Here is an 18748-nt window from a genome sequence, read left to right as displayed (position 1 = left end):
GAATAAGTCACCCAGGCAAGACGCACACCTAGCTGCCCATAATTTAAACCCTGAATCCATACTCCCTGAATCCATCTCCCCCAGCTGAAAACACGACATATGGGTGTAAAAAAAAATGTTTTGGCAATATTGCCCTCACTCTGACACATTCCCCTCCATGCTTTAACAGTATTAATAACTATTGGGCGATGGCAATATTCCTTGACTGTCCTTATTTTGTCCAAGAACAACAAGCTAGTAAGGGGACATCTTGCCTGAGATGCTTTGATGTCCAACCATAGTGAGTGAGGGTCCCCCTTGTCCCAGTCATTCATGCAAGATAGCAATGAGTTTCATTCATAATTTTTGATATCTGGGAGGTCCACTCCTCCCAGTCTGTGGGGTAGCTGCAGTTTAGTCAGTTTAATAATGGGTCGTTGGCGATACCAGATGAACTGGCAGTTCAGTCTCCAAATGCTTGCTAAGTAAACAGCAGAGGAAGCATTCATATAGGATACAGCAGGCAGGGGAGAATGTTGATTTTAATGACTGCTATCTGACCTAACGAAGAGATCGGAAGCGCCTCCCTATTTCTGTCAAATAAATGGGCAAAATTGGTTTTAAATAGCCGATTAAAGATGGAAGTAATGAATATACCTAAATAGAGAAAGCCCTCCTGCAACTATCTAAAGGGAAATAGAGATTTGTCCTCAGGACCAGGCATTTTCAGGAGACCAACCATGGGCAAAGTTGATCTTGTAAGTCAAAAAACCGCCAAATGAATTAATGCATCCTATCAGATGAGGCACCAAAACCGTTGGGTTTGATAAAACGACCAGAACATCATCTGAATACAATGCAATCTTATGTGACTTTATCCCCACTTCTGGAGCAAAAATATTGGGATCCCTACATACTGCCTCCGCCAGCGGTTCAATCACCAATGTGAAAAGCAACGGTGATAACGGAGGGCCCTGTCAACTGCTCCTAAAAATATTAAAATTGATTGACCGCAAACCATTAGTGAGGACCGCGGCAAGACGGTCACTATATAAAAACTTTACCCATCTGATAAAGGCCACAGCCAAGCTTTACACTTTAACGTGTAAAAATGATATGGCCACTCAACCTGGTCATATGCCTTCTCCGCATCTAAAGAGATCACTAATTCCTGTATCGATCGTTGTTAACATACTTGGATCATATTAAGTAACCTCCTGACATTATTCAACGATCTACAACCTTTTACAAACCCCGTCTGATCTTCCTTAAAGCTGGTGGGCAATACAGTTTTTAGTCTTAGTGTAAGAGTCTTACATAGGATTTTGAAATCAACATTCAGGAGTGAGATGGGCCTATAGGAAGCACAGTCCTCTGGGACCTTCCCTTTTTTAAGAATAAGAGAGATGTTTGCCTCTCATAAGGATGGCGGGAGGAGGCTACGACTATGTGAATTGTTAAACATACTAAGCATCTGTACTGACAATATATTTATAAATTCCTTATAAAACTCACTGGGAGGTCCATCAGGACCAAGCGTCTTTCCATTCTGAAGTTGCCTCACAGCCTCCTGCACCTCTTGCACTGACAACACAGCATTATGAAGAGACTCTTGCTCAGGGATCACTTCTAGGAGGTCCAAATTCTTTAAAAACGACTCAATCCTAATCCGCCCATCCTCAAGACTTTTAGATTGGTATCGTTCAGAGTAAAATTTCTGAAATGCTGCATTAATCCTTTTAGAATAATGGGTTAGATTTCCAGTATCTTCCCAGATTGAGGTAATGGCTTGGGGAGCACTCCTTTTCCTGCCAAGAAACGCTAACTACTTGCCTGGCTTATCCCCATGCTCAACCAGCCTTTGATTTTCAAATGTAAGCTCCTGTTTAGCTGTCTGTGTGAGCATAGAGTTCAGTGTGGACCTAAGCACTGTGATCCTTTGCGGTTTAGCCAATGAGGATCTATCAAAGTCTGTCTTTTCAGCTGCCTTCAGACGTGTCTTGAGCAAGCATTGCTGCTCACCCCTTCTGCAGAATAGGAAATAACTAACCCCCTAACATAGGCGTTAGCAGTTTCCCAGAAAATAGATGGATTACTGGCCAAGTCTGAATTAATATCTAAAAGTGCCCTGAATTCAGCAAAGAATTCAGTAAACTTGTTATCCTTAAGAACGAAAGGGCCCAGTCACCAGTGCCTTGAACCTACCATAGTATCTTTACTCTTGACCATTAGCCACACTGGAGTGTGATCAGAAATAGTCATATTGCCAATTGTACATGACACCATCGAGCCCAAATGTGCTGCAGGAGTCAAAAAGAGATTAACTCTGGTATGGCATTTGTGCGGATTCAAGAAAAATGTAAAATCCCTGCCTATAAGGTGAAGGTGCCTCCAAATATTTACCAATCTTAGTCCAACATACAAATCATGAAGAAGATATCGGGGGGGCCTTTGGGCAATCTGTCCACCGTAGGATCTTTTAGACAATTAAAATCCCCCCCCCCACCCACTTTCATCTCACCTAATCCCTTCCTTTCTTTCAATCCAGGCAGCAACAATCCATAATAGGGCTGGCAGAGCCATCAGGGTCGGGTGCCTGATATTCAGCTCCACACTGCCTGCAAGGAGAGGATCCCAACTATGACTGCTCTGAGTGGTTGACTGACTGTGCCTGGACTAATATAGAAAACAGGCTTTGACAACCCCTGTCTCCTTTTGCTTGACTTAGGATTATTCCTCTTAAACATTGAGACAGGCCCTTTGTTTGATGCACATACAGTGTGTTTGTCACAGAAACTGTTGGCACATTATCCACATGTAAGATTGATGTAGCAAGGTACCAAAGAGAAACATATCCACCTTCTTAACTGATGACTAATAACAACCGTGATAAGGTACTGGTTTTGTGTTTACGCAAAAGGCAAAGACTAATAAGACCATAAAATATAGGAGCAGAATTAGGCCATTCAGCTCATCAAGTCAGCTCTGCCATTTGATCATGGCAGATCTGTTTCTCAACCCCATTCTCCTGCCTTCTACCCATAACCTTTCATCCCCTGACTAAGCAAGAATACGCTGATAGCTGTTTTAAATACATTCAATGGCTCGACCTCCACAACCTTTAGTAGCATTGAGTTCCACAGATTCACCTGGCTAAATAAATTCCTCATCTCAGTTCTAAAGAGTCATCCCTTCACTCTGATGATGTACCCTTGGATCCCAGTGTCTCCTACTAGTGGAAACATCTTGACCAGATCCCCTCTACCCAGACCTCTCAGAATTCTATTCTGTAAGTTTAAATCAGATTCCCCTGTCATTCTTCTGAACTCCATTGAGTACACATCCAGAGTCCTCAACTAGTCTTCAAATGAAAAGTTCTTCATCCCTGGAATAATTCTTGTAAATCCCCTCTGGACCCACTCCATCACCCATGCGTCCTTCCTGAGATACAGGGCCCAAAACTGCTCACAATATTTCAGAAGCAAAGCAGTACTGTGAGCCAGTAAGTTTTAAATAAGATCACAAAGTGCAAAAAAGGCAAGACAAGGCAGAAGCTGATACTTTGGTCCAATCCTTGAGACGGTTGCTTCCCCCAGCGCTCAGAGGACCCTTACAGCAACCTTTGTTAGAGAATGGCGATGTGCCAGGAGGGTGCAGCGAGGCTGGGGCATGTCTGATGTAAATGTTTATGGATAAGGAACGTGTGCAGTCACTGCCAATAGAGGCTGCATGATACTAGTGACCAGTGTTCAGTCTGAGGTCCAGAAGAGCAGGTGGCCAGCTGGAGTCACCAGTTCCCACTCTGACTTCCATTGTAGGAATTCTTAACATCTAGTTTCTATCTGGTGGGTGGGAGAATGGGACATTAAGTAGTAATGAACATGGATCCCTCTTAATAGGGCTTCTTGCCACTCAGTAGTGAGAAACTTGTCTTGATACTCAGGGCTTTTGGAAATATGTTTTATTCAACTTGGTATTGAGAAGGGCTTCACTCAATACCTCCAACCTGATTTTCCCAACTTTCCCAACATACTACATCCAGTCCAGGGCCTGGGGAAGCTTTGCCTATTGCTTCAGAGCATTCATCCAGGCATAGAAGACAGAGGGTGGTGGTGGAGGATTGTTTTTCAGACTGGAGGCCTGTGACCAGTGGAGTGCCACAAGGATCGGCGCTGGGTCCACTACTTTTTGTCATGTAATGATTTGGATGTGAGCATAAGAGGTACAGTTAGTAAGTTTGCAGATGACACCAAAATTGGAGGTGTAGTGGACAGCAAAGAGGGTTACCTCAGATTACAACAGGATCTGGACCAGATGGGCCAATGGGCTGAGAAGTGGCAGATGGAGTTTAATTCAGATAAATGCGAGGTGCTGCATTTTGGGAAAGCAAATCTTAGCAGGACTTATACACTTAATGGTAAGATCCTAGGGAGTGTTACTGAACAAAGAGACCTTGGAGTGCAGGTTCATAGCTCCTTGAAAGTGGAGTCACATGTAGATAGGATATGCTTTCCTTCATTGATCAGCGTATTGAGTACAGGAGTTGGGAGGTCATGTTGCGGATGTACAGGACATTGGTTAGGCCACTGTTGGAATAGTGCGTGCAATTCTGGTCTCCTTCCTATCGGAAAGATGTTGTGAAACTTGAAAGGGTTCAGAAAAGGTTTACAAGGATGTTGCCAGGGTTGGAGGATTTGAGCTATAGGGAGAGGCTGAACAGGATGGGGCTGTTTTCCCTGGAGCGTCGGAGGTTGAGGGGTGACCTTATAGAGGTCTACAAAATTATGAGGGGCATGGATAGGATAAATAGACAAAGTCTTTTCCCAGGGGTGGGGGAGCCCAGAACTAGAGGGCATAGGTTTAGGGTGAGAGGATAAAGATATAAAAGAGACCTAAGGGGCAACTTTTTCACACAGAGGGTGGTACATGTATGGAATGAGCTGCCAGAGGAAGTGATGGAGGCTGAAACAATTGCAACATTTAAAAGGCATGAGCATATGAATAGGAAGGGTTTAGAGGGATATGGGCTGGGTGCTGGCAGGTGGGACTAGATTGGGTTGGGATAGCTGGTCAGCATGGATGGGTTGGACTGAAGGGTCTGTTTCCATGCTGTACACCTCTATGACTCTGACTTTATCTACCAGTTTAGTAGCACACAGGGTGATGACAGCATTGTCACTGGATTACTAATCCAGTGATCCAGATAATGTGCAAAAATAAAAACTGAAATACAGAACATAGGTCATCCCAACAGTGAGCAACCTGGGACATTGCCTTATATATGAGTTAGTCTGTGTTAGTAAAATCTGAATTTTGGACCAACCTAAAAGCTTTCAAGATGTCTGCTCTCCAGCTGTTTACCTACCTGCCATAATTTATAAATTAATGGTGGGTAGGCAGACCCAAATGTGGAAATGATAGCATATGGTATTATTCTGAACCTCTCTCCACAACATTGCTGGATACAATAAACACTAAGTGCTTCGCTAGCTTGAGTTTGATGCTGTTATATTTTTAATATATGGAGGCAACTGCACAGTGACATATTGAAGGTTTCTTTGGAATTCATAATGAATTAATAAAAGTATGATCCAAAGGTTTAGCATGCAAAATACATGCCACTTGAACTTTTATAAGTAAAGCTAATTTTTGAATTTCATCCTAATATTAATTAAAAAGAAGTACTGAAATCTTTAATGAAATGGAAGATTACATTCATTTTTATCATAATATAGACAGGCCAAAGTTTATGAGGGCCTCTTTAACATCTAGTAACACTTTCATTAATTTGACAGTGCCAATGAAACAGAATTGTACTGGATTGAAAGATGCTTACTCTCTTTGGGACCAGTCTCTTCGCTCTTCCATTTTCACAGCTTCAGCTGGACATTCAATAATCATCTCATTTTTATCATTTAATGTGTTCAATTTTTTTTCAGCAACTTCACCAGTTTCTGAAAAAGCAGGAAGATGGATTTCCTCACCTCCACATTTATGACCAACTGACCTAGATTTTAAAATTCCATCAGTGTCCTTGACTTCAGAGCTGCAATTCATTTCCTTTATTGCTCTAGACTGATCCTCCATTTCATCTGGGGTCGGAATTCCGCGCTGATTTTTCACTCCCTTTTGGCCTTGATAGCACACATCTGCTGTCTGAAAATGATCATCTTTAATTCCGACAGTTACTTCAGTTACTTCTTTTTGGGCTGGTTGAAAATTGCTGCGACTGGACAGTTGAAGACTGCTTTCCCTTTCTGCTGCCAAGCTGTAATGTTTATTCTCACAAATTACCTGATTATTTGTGGAATTACTCAGAGGTGTTTGTAAGATTTCTTCACCTTCCATCTTCTTTTCTCTTCCTGAATTCTGATTTTGCTGCATACGCTCTGAGTTGGGTAACAGCTGGCTTTGTACCAAGACACAGGAAGCATGTATGCCCTCACTGGTACAGCAATCAATATTATGCAGACTGTTTTCTGCACTTTTATAACTCACGATAACACGGTTTAGAAAATTGTTGGTCCTTTCCAGATAACTGAAGTGAGCGGCACTTACTGTAAAAAGGTAATTGGTAAAAAGAAAGAATTCATCAGACAATCAAATTTGTTAATAAAATGATTAATTAATTAATTAATTAATTAAAGATTAATTGACAATAAAAACAGAGTCTGTGAATTTCAATTCAACTGTTTCTGGTTCCACACTTGCCGGATGTGACAGCGCAGGATCAACTCCAAAGAAATTTCTGGCCATATTTGTTTTATTTATGAGAAACTCTGTTCTCTGTCAAGCCGTAAAATTTTCCTGTTTTTATATTTTAACCCACTTGTAATAAATGAACATATTCCATTTGCCTTCATTCACCTGCTATACTTTGTGTTAATGTTTTGTAATTCATGTACGAGGACACCCGGATCCCTCTGTCCCACTGAGTGCTGCAATTATTTGCAGAATTGTAGCATGGCAGCAATGCTTTGTCATTTTTTTCCCAAGGTACAAATGTAAATAACTGATTTATGCCAAACACTGGCACATGCAACCTTTTTCTCAAACTGTACACTTCTAAGATAAGTAAAAGAGATACGTGGAGTCACAGCATCATAGAATTGTACAGCACGGAAACAGACCCTATGATCTAACTCATCCATGCCAACCAGATATCCTAAATTAGTCTAGATCCATTTGCCAGCATTTTGCCCATACTTCTCTCAGCCCTTCCTACTCATATATCCATCCAGATGTCTTTAAATGTTGTAATTGTACCAGCCTCCACCACTTCACCTGGCAACTCATTCCGTACACACACTGCCTTGTATGTGAAAAAAATGACCCTTAGATACCTTTTATATAAAGAACAAAAAACAATAAGCACAGGAACAGGCCCTTCAGCCATCCAAGTCTGCGCTGAGACATTTTGCCCTTCCATACCAAGACTGTCTTCACTTAAAGGATCCATATCCCTCTATTCCCTCCCTATTCATGTATCACCAAACTTCACCAAACACCTCATTTTACCGTCTTTCCTAAAGACTGGGATTTCTTCCATTAAGCTTTGGTGTATGTTTACCATTTAAGTGCAAGGTAGCTGCAGGAACTTCAGCTTACAGTCAGTGAGCTGGAGACCGAGCTGTAGATGCTTCAGCGTATTGGGGGGGGAGTTTCCTGGGCATTTTAATCCAGGAGGTGGTCTATCTGTAGGTTAGGCTCTTCTGATTTGGTTAGTTTTCAGGGACAAGGACAGTTAGGTAGGCAAGGTGACCACAAGGGCAGGAGTATCAGGCTTTAAGCTGGCCAACAAATTTGTGACATTTCCTACTTGTTTGAATGAGAAAGGGAGGTGGCAGGATGAGTGAGCTAACTGACTGTGCTATGGGAACCTATTCAGGTCGGGTAAGCAAAAGGGAGTTTCATGTTCGTAAGGCACAGTATACTGACAAGGATTGATACTGTTTGCTGCAGCAGCAGCAGCAGCATGAGTTCAGAAGGGTCTGTTCTGAAAATGGGTCACTGGATCCGAAAAGAAAACTCTGCTTTTTCTCCACAGATGCTGCCAGACCTGCTGATTTTTCCAGCAATTTCTACTTTTGTTTTGAGTTCAGAAAGTTCTGTTGTCTGCCCGGCGCCAGAGTTCCAGATGTCTGCTCAGGGGTGATTCCTGAAGAAAGGCTTATGCCCGAAACGTCGATTCTCCTGTTCCCTGGATGCTGCCTGACCTGCTGCACTTTTCCAGCAACACCTTTCAGTTCCAGATGTCTGCTCAGGGGTGGAAAAGAAATTGCAGTAGGAGAACATAGAATATAGAACAGATTGCACCAATCATGAAACTATTTTAAACTAATCCAATCTACCTGCACATGGTCCATGCACCTCTGTTCCCTGCCTGATTGTATATCTGACTAAATGCCTCTTAAATGTTATTGTCGTATCTGTTTCTACCTTTGTCACTGGCAGTGCATTCCAGGTACCTACAATTAGCTAAAAACAATGACTGCAGATGCTGGAAACCAGAGTCTAGATTAGAGTGGTGCTGGAAAAGCACAGCAGTTCAGGCAGCATCCGAGGAGCAGTGCAACTCCCTGCATGAAAACTTGCCTTGTACACCTCCTTTAAACTTTCCCTTCTCACCTTAACTTATGCCTCCTAATAATTGACATTTCCATCCTGGGAAAAAGACTGAATATCCACCCTATCCATGCATCTCATCATTTTATAAACTTCTATCAGGTTGCCCCTCAGCCTTTGACATTCTAGCAAAAGCAATCCAAGTTTGTCCAATCTCTCCTTATAGCTAATACACTTCAATCCAGGCAAACCTCTTTTGCACCATCTGCAAAGCCTCCATACATCCTTTTGGTAGTGTGGCAACCATAACTGCATATAATACTCCAAATATTGTCTAGCATAAGTTTTGTACTGCCACATGACTTGGCAACTTTTATATTTGGTGCCCTGACCGATGAAGACAAGCATGCCATCCATCTTTACCATCTTATTCACTTGTGTTGCCCCTTTCAGGGAAGTGTCAACTTGCATCCTAAGTTCCTTTTGTATCAATGCTCCGAAGGGTCCTACCATTTAATGTATATTTTCCTCTTGATTTGACCTCCCAAATGCATCACCTCAAAATTGTCTAGATTAAACACTCATCTACCATTTTTCTACCCAACTTTCAAACTGATCTATATCCTGTTGCATCCTTTAACAATTTTCCTCACTCTGGGAAGAGTGATCCTCTTCCAATTAAGTGCCACAGACACAGCTAGAACAAAGAAAGAGCTGCTGGTGAGTGATGAAAAATTATGAGTTAAGCAAAAGTAAAAAACAGAACCCAAAATGTACTAAACTCAGGATTCACTATAGATGATAAAAATTACAGTAATAAATCAGGAAGTGGAAAGAACAGATGAACTTAGTGAAATATTAATTATGAGGAAAGTGGCATTGATTATACTGATGCAGCTACAAACTGACGAGTCTCCCTCTCCATGTGGAACTCAGATCTCAGATCTCACAAGAGGTGGTTCATGAGGTTCTGGACACATCATTCAATTCTGGAAAGATTCTATTGGACTGGAATAAAGCAAATGTAACTCTTCCATTCAAGGAGGATAGGAAATGGAAATACAAATATAGGCCAGGTAGCTTAAACTCTGCCGGTGCAAAAATGTTAGAATTGGTTATTATGGTAGTTATAGCTGGGCACTTTGGAAAATTTCAGATAATTGGGAAGAGTCAGCACGGCTTGTTAAAAGGAAATCATGTTTAATCAATTTATTGTACTTATTTGAGGGAGTAACATGCACATTGGATAAGGGGTACTCTATAGGTGTACTGTCTTTGAATTTTCAGAAGCTATTTGGGTGGCACAGTGGCTCAGTGGTTAGCACCGCTGCCTCACAGCACCAGGGACCTGGGTTTGATTCCAACCTCGGGCAACAGTCTGTGCGGAGTTTGCACATTATCCCTGTGTCTGCGTGGGTTTCCTCTGGGTGTTCTGGTTTCCTCCCATAATCTAAAGATGTGATGGTCAGGTGAATTGGCCATTCTAAATTGCCCCTAGTGTTAGGTGCATTAGTCAGAGGGAAGTAGGTCTGGGTGGGTCATGTGGACTTGTTGGGCCAAATGGCCTGTTTCCATACTATACGGAACCTAATCTAATTTATTTGCCAGGGTGCCACATGACAGGTATTATGCAAAATCGGAAGTTTATGGAGAGGGGAGATAATAGATGAGCACAGATAGAAGATTGGCTGGTGGAAAATAGAGAGTATGCCTAAATGTGTCTTTTCCTTGATCAGCAGAAAGTAATGAGTGGGGTCACATGATGGTTTCAGTTTTGTACAATGTATACCAATGACTTGGATGAGGGGAGCAAACATATGGTTGCCAAGTTTGCAGATGTCACAAAGCTATGTAGGAAAGTTATACTGTGAAGAGGACATAAGGAAGTTGCAGGCTGATTTAGCTAGGTTAAGTGAGTGAGAAAAATCAGCAAATATAATGTAGGAAAATTTGAAATAGAATGGTATAGAAAAATTGAATATTTCAAAATGAGTCTGTGAGAGCACAGAATCTACTTTGCAATTCATGATTATTCCTGCAGCCTAATTCAACCTTAATTAGAACTTTTTTTGCCTTTTATTGTTCCCTCAACACTTCCTTGAATTTTTTCCTTTTGCTTCTGCTAAACTCCAATGACAATGACTTCACGATATGGCTATAGGGAGGAGGAACAATGTTAAAGTCAAGACTTATTGCAAAAATTTATTTTGTTGCACAGGCACTTTCTTAATCTCTCTCAGAACTTTAAAACCATAGAAAGCATTACCTTCCACAAACCTTCTCACTTCTTGTAATCTTATGTATTATTTATTAGCTTAAGGTTACTTTCTAATTTATGAATTTTTCCCCATTTTAAAATTTTGGCTTCCTGCAAAACCATATTAGTTTCACTTCGAGAAATCTTAAAATCACATGTTAAACACAAAGGGTTACCTAATTTGACTTGATCTGTTGAAGAGGGATTCAATAGAAGAATGAGATACAAAAAGATCCCAAAGCTCTCCAACATAGTGGTATTTGTAATTGTGGAAAACACATTTATCTTTTAAAAGACATAGTAAAAACATCACAGCAGAGTTAAAGGCCAGAGATAAGGAGAATGTTTTTTCTTTCTCAGAGATTTGTGCAACTTTGGAATTTTCAGCCTCGGAGATGGGGGAGGCAGGATCATTGAATATTTATAGGGAGGAGGTACATAGATTCTTGTCGGACAAGGGAATCTGAGGTTATCAGCAATGGAGCAATGTGGAATTTGAAACACAATAAGATTAGCAATTATTGAATGGTGGAATAGGCTCAAGATGGCAGACGGCTTCTGCTAATTCAGATGCTCGTAAAACACCTTCTAATAGAGCAGTTGAAATTTGGCAGTAATATTCTTCATGAATTAAAAGGAAATTCATGCTTAGGTCTGTACTGAAATAACTAAAAGATGTTCATGAGCATGTTCAGCAGATGTTCACTCCTTTACTCAGAATAGGAGGTTATGCTCAAACAGTTAGATGCAGGAAGGTGAGAGAGTCAGAATGACCAACATTGATCTATTGGGCCTGTTTCCACAATGTAAGTACTATGTAATTCTGTGTAATATGAAGTGCAATCAGATCTACAGCACGCAATATATTTTGTACCACTGCCACCACAGCCTCATACACTTTCTGCATTAAGCAGCTGTGATGTTCTTATCAGTGGGCACATTCCTGGTCCTTATAATTAGGAAGAAGAACAGGAGAAATCAGAACACTTTGAGAATGACAGCAGCTTCTAATAGAATAAGAGAACTGGTGCAACAGCACAACGGCTAGCATTTTCCTCAAGGTAGTTTAGAGAAATTTGTGAGTCGATTTCAGTCAAAAGTGAAACTGCAGCTGTATGATCTGTTAACCTCACAATGTAATACTCAAGCTTTGACTTTTTAGTCATAAAGTCAGTGAAATCTACAGCTCATTATGTCAAAAGCATCTGCCTAGCTATTCTAATCCCATTTTCCAGTACTCGGCCTCGTAACCCTGCAAATGCACATCTAAATTGTTCTTGAAAGATATCTGGGTTTCTGCTTTTACCATCCTTATAGGAATTCCAGATTCTCACCACCCTCTGGGTGAAAAAAATACTTTCCCCGCATCCCATTTAAATTTCCTGCCCCTTACTTTTGATCTATGTTCTTTGGTCAAGACAAAAGTCTCTTCCTGACAACTCTGTCTATGCCACCACAGACATGCTGCCAAGTTAATCTTTAATTGTGAACTTGCTATTGGGAATGCAACATTTCAAGTCCTATCTAATTAAATTCCACCCCTCCTGCCATATCTCCCATTCTGGCAGGCCCTATAAAATATCTCCATTGTCTTTTACATTGTGAGATGGTATATATGTGTCAGCCTGACTCAATACAAGCATACACACATCTGAGTGAGAAGGTTGTAGGCACAAGCCCTTGCAGGTCTTCCATGCAGATATTGGATGATACATCGAAGCAGTAGTCAGGAAGCACTGCATGGTTAGAGATGATGCCTTTCACATGAGATATGAAATCAAAGCTCTAGCTGCCCTCTCAGGTGACCATGTATATTCTATGGGAGAAAGTGAGGACTGCAGATGCTGGACAACAGAGTTGAGGATGTGGTGCTGGAAAAGCACAGCCAGTCAGGCAGCATCCAGGGAGCAGGAGAATCAATGTTTTGAACATTAACTATTCATTAGGAATGAGGTGAGCTTATGCTTAGAACATGGATTCTACAGCTCCTCGGATGCTGCCTGATCGGCTGTGATTTTCCAGCACCACATTCTTGACCATGTATATTTTATGGGACTATTCACAGAAGGATTCTCTCGGTGTGCTGGCGAAGATCCATCTTTCAACCAACATCACAAAAATTGATTACTGATCACTTGATTACTGATCACTTTGCTGTTCTGACAGCTTTCTGCCTGCCACATTTCCCTCCTTTACAATCACACCAACACAGATTAAGTCAAGATTTATTTTCATATTGCATTTTGTTCTGTGCTGCCTAAACAAAAGTATGGTAATTGGCTGAAGTCCTATCATTAAATTGTATATAGGATTAGATTTTGCCATAATCAAGAGGCTCCAAAACTAAATTTATATGTGTAAAATTCAAACGTCCTGACCATTCATTCACTTAATTTCACAGAACATAGACATTAGTTGGTGGAAGCTAAGGCTTGCTTTCCCTGACCCTACCAAGGTATGCTCATGTATAACCAGCTATTCTAAAACTATTTTCCACTCCAGGGAACTGGGGAGTTCCCCACCACTTTTTGGACTTTAATCAACTTGACAACATTAGATACCCTGCAGTGCCAAGCCTCATTGTTCAAAAGAAAAAAATTGGAAATGGCACCTGGAAAAATGTGACAACCAACTAAAGTCAAACTGGTTCCTTTGTCAATTTGTCTCCCCATTATGAGAAATACTTGCACATGTAACATAGATACAAATGCAAATAAAAACTTCAAGTAGTAGAACTCTGGATATACATGTCCCTCCTTTCCTCTTCATGATCTGTGCTAATGCAAGATTAATCAAATATAGAGATGATAGGGAGATTTAAAGAGATCACCTAAAGATCACAGAAGGGAATACATCCAAGCTGTGTGAATGGTCCAGAAAATTCAGTGATTACTTTTACTTTTACAATTGAGTGATTAATGTGAGATAATGAAGGAGCAGTCATGTTAGGCAGCCAATTGTGAATCCCAGAGTAGAAGCATCCCTGAAAAAAATCTACTAGCAGTAAAACAGGATAATTGCCTCACATCAAGGTGGTAGTAAGTACTGCAGATGTTGGAGATTAGAGTCAAAATTAGAGTGGTGCTGGAAAAGCACAGCAGGTCAGGCAGCATCAGAGAAGCAGGAAAATCAACGTTTCTGGCAGGACCCCTTCATCATTCCTGACCTGGTATGCTTTTCCAGCACCACTCTAATCTTGGCTCACATCAAGGTGGTGACTATTCAAGATGAGAGGTACAAAATTGTAGGAAAATCATCTGAATTCTGAATGTGTAGATTTCAACAAGATCATTTTCAGTAAGTGTAGAAGTGTACATTATTCTGTAGTGTGACATCCCCTTTTGTAAACAAAGATTAAGTCATTGCATTGTTCTATTTGGTGTTACAAACATGCTGTATTTAACAGTTGTTCTTACCTCTGTGGCCCACACTTAATCGATATGGTTCACATAGAGCAGAGATTATTTCAGTTGTCGCTTGAAGTATCTGTTTCGCACTTTTGATCTTTTCCAGCAATTCAGTGTTCACTTGTTGGTTTAGGAACAAAACTGTGTCGAGATTCTGTTTGATGCTCTCTTCATCATTCTCATGAAGCTTTCCCTTTTCTGGAAGCAAAGACTTAAGGTCATGGTTTTTTTGCTGAATTGCTCCAATGATATTGAAAATGTTGCCTGGCTGGGACACATTTTTAAACTTCGCCTCTTCCATTCCTCACAGCTGATTGAACCTGAAGATCTGAGAATTTCTGCTGTCTTCTAAAACAGGACCTCTCAAAAACTTGAAGCTACTATAATTTGGAGAAATTATTAAGGAAGTGTGATATTCTTTAACCAAAGTTCCTTTAAATGTTTCTCCTCCTTGCTGTTGACTGTTGTGCTCCACTCCCTGCAGATAAGTGTAACCAAGGCGACTAGGAGGTGGGACACTTTAAGGTTTGCCCCTTGCTTTGATACTGGACTTTGAATGTTCCATAGATTAAACCAGCTTAGCTGAAAAGTGATACTTTCTTATTTCAGAGAAAGAAAGGGTTAGTATTCCTATATAAATATAACACTGAGCTTGAGTGTCAGGTCTAGTTAACACACAATGAGTAACATAAACAATAACATGGCTGTAATTAAGAGGTGACATTGATTATAGGCCTTAGTTATCATTAAATGGGTGATTATTAGTCATGTTGCTAATTGGAAACTTGCTTCATTGGGACAATGTGTATTGAACATTTCTAACATAAAGACAATTTGTATCATAGATCCTTTCGCTGCGGGGAAATGTAAGACAATTCTGAAGATGGCAAGTCAAGCTGATGTTTCTCTGGCCCTTTTTGCTTGCAACATTGTCCAACAGGAAGAGATCATGAAGAAGAAGGATGTCTCTTCCAACCAAACTGCTTACTGTGAGGACCATAAAAGATAGGAACAGGCAGAGATTCAATTAGCCTTCGAGTCTGCTCTGCCATTTCATACCATAGTGGATCATCTGTATTCTTATCTATCTCCAAATAGAGTCATGGAGTCAGAGAGATGTAGAGATGAAACAGACCCTTCGGTCCAACCCGTGAATGCTGACCAGATATTCCAAACCAATCTAGTCCCGCCTGCCAGCTCCCGACCCATATCCCTCCAAACCCTTCCTATTCATGTACCCATCCAAATGCCTTTTAAATGTTGCAATTGTACCAGCCTCCCCCACTTCCTCTGGCAGCTAATTCCATACGCGTACCACCCTCTGCAGGAAAACGTTGTCCTTTAGGTCTCTTTTATATCTTTCCCCTCTCACCCTAAATGTATGCCCTCTAGTTCAGGACTCCCTGACCCCAGGGAAAAGACTTTGTCTATTTACCCTATCCATGCCCCTCATGATTTTGTAAACCTCTATAAGGTCACCCCTCAGCCTCCAACACTCCAGGGAAAACAGCCCCAGTCTGTTCAGCATCTCCATATACTCAAATCCTCCAACCCTGGCAACATCCTTGTAAATCTTTTCTAAACCCATTCAAATTTCACAACATCTTTCTGACAGGAAGAAGACCAGAATTACATACAATATTCCAACAGTGGCCTAACTAATGTCCTGTACAGCCGTAACATGACCTCCCAACTCCTGTCCCAACTCAATACTCTGATCAATAAAGGAAAGCATACCAAATGCCTTCTTCACTTTCCTATCTACCTGCAAGGAGCTATGAACCTGCACTCCAATGTGCCTTTGTTCAGCAACACTCCTGAGGACCTTACCATTAAGCGTATAAGTCCTGACAAGATTTGCTTTCCCAAAATACAGCACCTTGCAATTATCTGAATTAAATTCCATCTGCCACTTCTCAACCCATTGGCCCATCTGGTCAAGAGCCCATTGTATTCTGAGCTAACCTTCTTCATTGTCCACTACACCTCCAATTTTGGTGTCATCTGCAAACTTACTAACTGTACCTCTTGTGCTGACATCCAAATCATTTATATAAATGAAGAAACGTAATGGACCCAGCACCGATCCTTGTGGGACTCCACTGGTCACAGGCCTCCAGTCTGAAAAACAACCCTCCACCACCACCCTCTGTCTTCTACCTTTGAACCAGTTCTATATCCAATTAGCTAGTTCTCCCTGTATTCCGTGAGATCTATCCTTGCTAATCAGTCTCCCGTGGGGAACCTTGTCGAACGCCTTACTGAATTCCATGTAGATCACATCTACACTCTACCCTCATCAATCCTCTTTGTTACTTCTTCAAAAAAATCAATCAAGTTTGTGGGATATGCATTCCCATGCACAAAGCCAGGTTGACTATCCCTAATCAGTCCTTGCCTTTCCAAATACATGTACATCCTTTCCCTCAGGATTCCCTCCAACAAATTGCCCACCACCGAGGTCAGGCTCACTGGTCTATAGTTCCCTGGCTTGTCCTTACCACCTTTCTTAAAGAGTGGCACCACGTTTGCCAACCTGCAGTCTTCCAGCACCATACCTGTGACTATCAATGATACAAATATTTCAGTTAGAGGCCCAACAATCACTTCCCTAGCTTCCCACAGAGTTCTAGAGTACACCTAATCAGATCCTGGGGATTTATCCACTTGTATGAATTTCAAGACATCCAGCACATCCTCCTCTGTAATCCTTTAATGTCATCAGTAATTAGAAACTTATCAATGTCTGCCTTGAACCTGATTTATGACTGAGTTTCCATGGCCCATTGGGGCACAAAGTTCTAAATACTCACCATCTTTGAGAGAAGTTTCTCCTAAACTCAATCCTAAATGTCTTTTATTGTCATTCTGTGTCCCTTTGTTCTAGACTCCACAGCCAGGGGAAACAAATTTACCAGGGGAGGCATTTACCTGTCCCTTTAAGCATTTTTAAAAGTTTCTATGCAATTGTCTCTCATTATAGAGTTATAGAGTCACAGAGATGTACAGCACGGAAACAGACCCTTCGGTTCAACCCGTCCATGCCGACCAGATATCCCAACCCAATCTCGTCCCACCTGCCAGCACCCGTCCCATATCCCTCCAAACCCTTCCTATTCATATACCCATCCAAATGCCTCTTAAGTGTTGCAAATGTACCAGCCTCCACCACATTCTCTGGCAGCTCATTCCATACACGTACCACCATCTGCGTGAAAATGTTGCCCCTTAGATCTCTTTTATGTATTTCCCCTCTCACCTTAAACCTATGCCCTCTAGTTCTGGACTCCCCAACTTCAGGAAAAAGACTTTGTCTATTTATCCTATCCATACCCCTCATAATATTGTAAACCTCTATAAGGTCTCCCCTCAGCCTCCGACGGTCCAGGGAAAACGGCCCCAGCCTGTTCAGCCTCTCCCTGTAGCTCAGAACCTCCAACCCTGGCAACATCCTTGTAAATCTTTTCTGAACCCTTTCAAGTTTCACAACATCTTTCCGATAGGAAGGAGACCAGAATTGCACGCAATATTCCAACAGTGGCCTAACCAATGTCCTTCTTCTGAAATCCAGAGAATACACTCCACAGTTTCTCCTCATAGGACAGCACCACCATGCTAGGAATCATCTGGCAAACCTACTCCGCACTCTCTCTACAGCAAGCATATCCCTCCTTATGAAAGAGGACTGAAACTGCAAAATAAATAGCCAAAGTGCAATCTCATCAGTGCTCAGTACAATTGTTTGTGTTCACAAATCTTTTTGTGATAAAGACTAATCTGGAATTTGACTTCTGAATTACATACAGCACTTGAATGCTACCTTTAATGACTTACAAACAAGGCTGTCAAGATCCTTTTGGATGTAAACACTTTCCAATCTCTGACAATTGAAGATATAAGACATACTTTGCACCTTGATTCCTCCTACCCTAGTGAATAACCTCATACTTATCCACATTATATTTTATCTGCCAAACTCTTGCCCACTTATTCAATATAAAATCCCTGAAGATTCATTGTATGCCCTTCATAACTTCAATTCCTACCAGGTTTTGAGTCATCCTCAAACCTGGAAATATAACAGTTGGCCCCCACATCCAAATCATTGAAAGGGATTGTGAGAAGCTGGATACCATGGAATGATCTTTGACGTACCCAGCTGCTAATGCCTGCCAATCTGAGAATGATCCATTTTTTCCAACTTTCTGATTTCTTCCAGTTAACCAATCCTCAACTCATGATCGTATATTACTCCCAATTCCTGTGGTTTAATTTTGTTGAGTAACATCCTTTGTTAGACTTTATCAAAGCCTTCTGAAAATCCAATTATGCCACTGAGACTTCCTTATCCGTTCTGCTAGCGATATCCTCATAAAGATCCATCATGTTGGCTGTCTAATTAAATGGCTAGGTGGTTAGTTACACAGACATTATTTTTAAAATGTCCAGTAATCATATCCTTTACTTAAGAATCTCATATTGTGCCTACTACTGATGTCAGGCTAACAAGACTATAGTTCCCTGTTTTCTTTCCCCTCCC

General features: G+C 41.2%; 1 protein-coding gene across 2 annotated transcripts in view; it reads right to left on the bottom strand.

Moving 5' to 3' along the window:
- Positions 1 to 14575, bottom strand: part of dthd1 (death domain containing 1) — a 34769-nt gene extending 20194 nt beyond the window's left edge. For both annotated transcript variants that reach the window (XM_043693376.2, XM_087990399.1), the window contains exons 1-2: positions 14218 to 14575; positions 5816 to 6536 (exon numbers count right to left, since the gene is read on the bottom strand). In XM_043693376.2, the coding sequence (XP_043549311.2) occupies positions 5816 to 6536; positions 14218 to 14509 (1013 nt within the window). In that variant the 5' untranslated portion in view covers positions 14510 to 14575. The remainder of the gene's footprint in view (positions 1 to 5815; positions 6537 to 14217) is intronic.
- Between the last annotated feature and the right edge of the window lie 4173 nt (positions 14576 to 18748).

The sequence above is a fragment of the Chiloscyllium plagiosum genome, unplaced genomic scaffold (assembly GCF_037043375.1).
Source record: "Chiloscyllium plagiosum isolate Xiang-an unplaced genomic scaffold, Cpla_swu_hap1 HiC_scaffold_1, whole genome shotgun sequence".
In the NCBI taxonomy this organism is placed as follows: Eukaryota; Metazoa; Chordata; class Chondrichthyes; order Orectolobiformes; family Hemiscylliidae; genus Chiloscyllium; species Chiloscyllium plagiosum.
The sequence above is the reverse complement of the archived record's forward strand: the minus strand, read 5'-3'. Positions and strand labels throughout refer to the sequence as shown.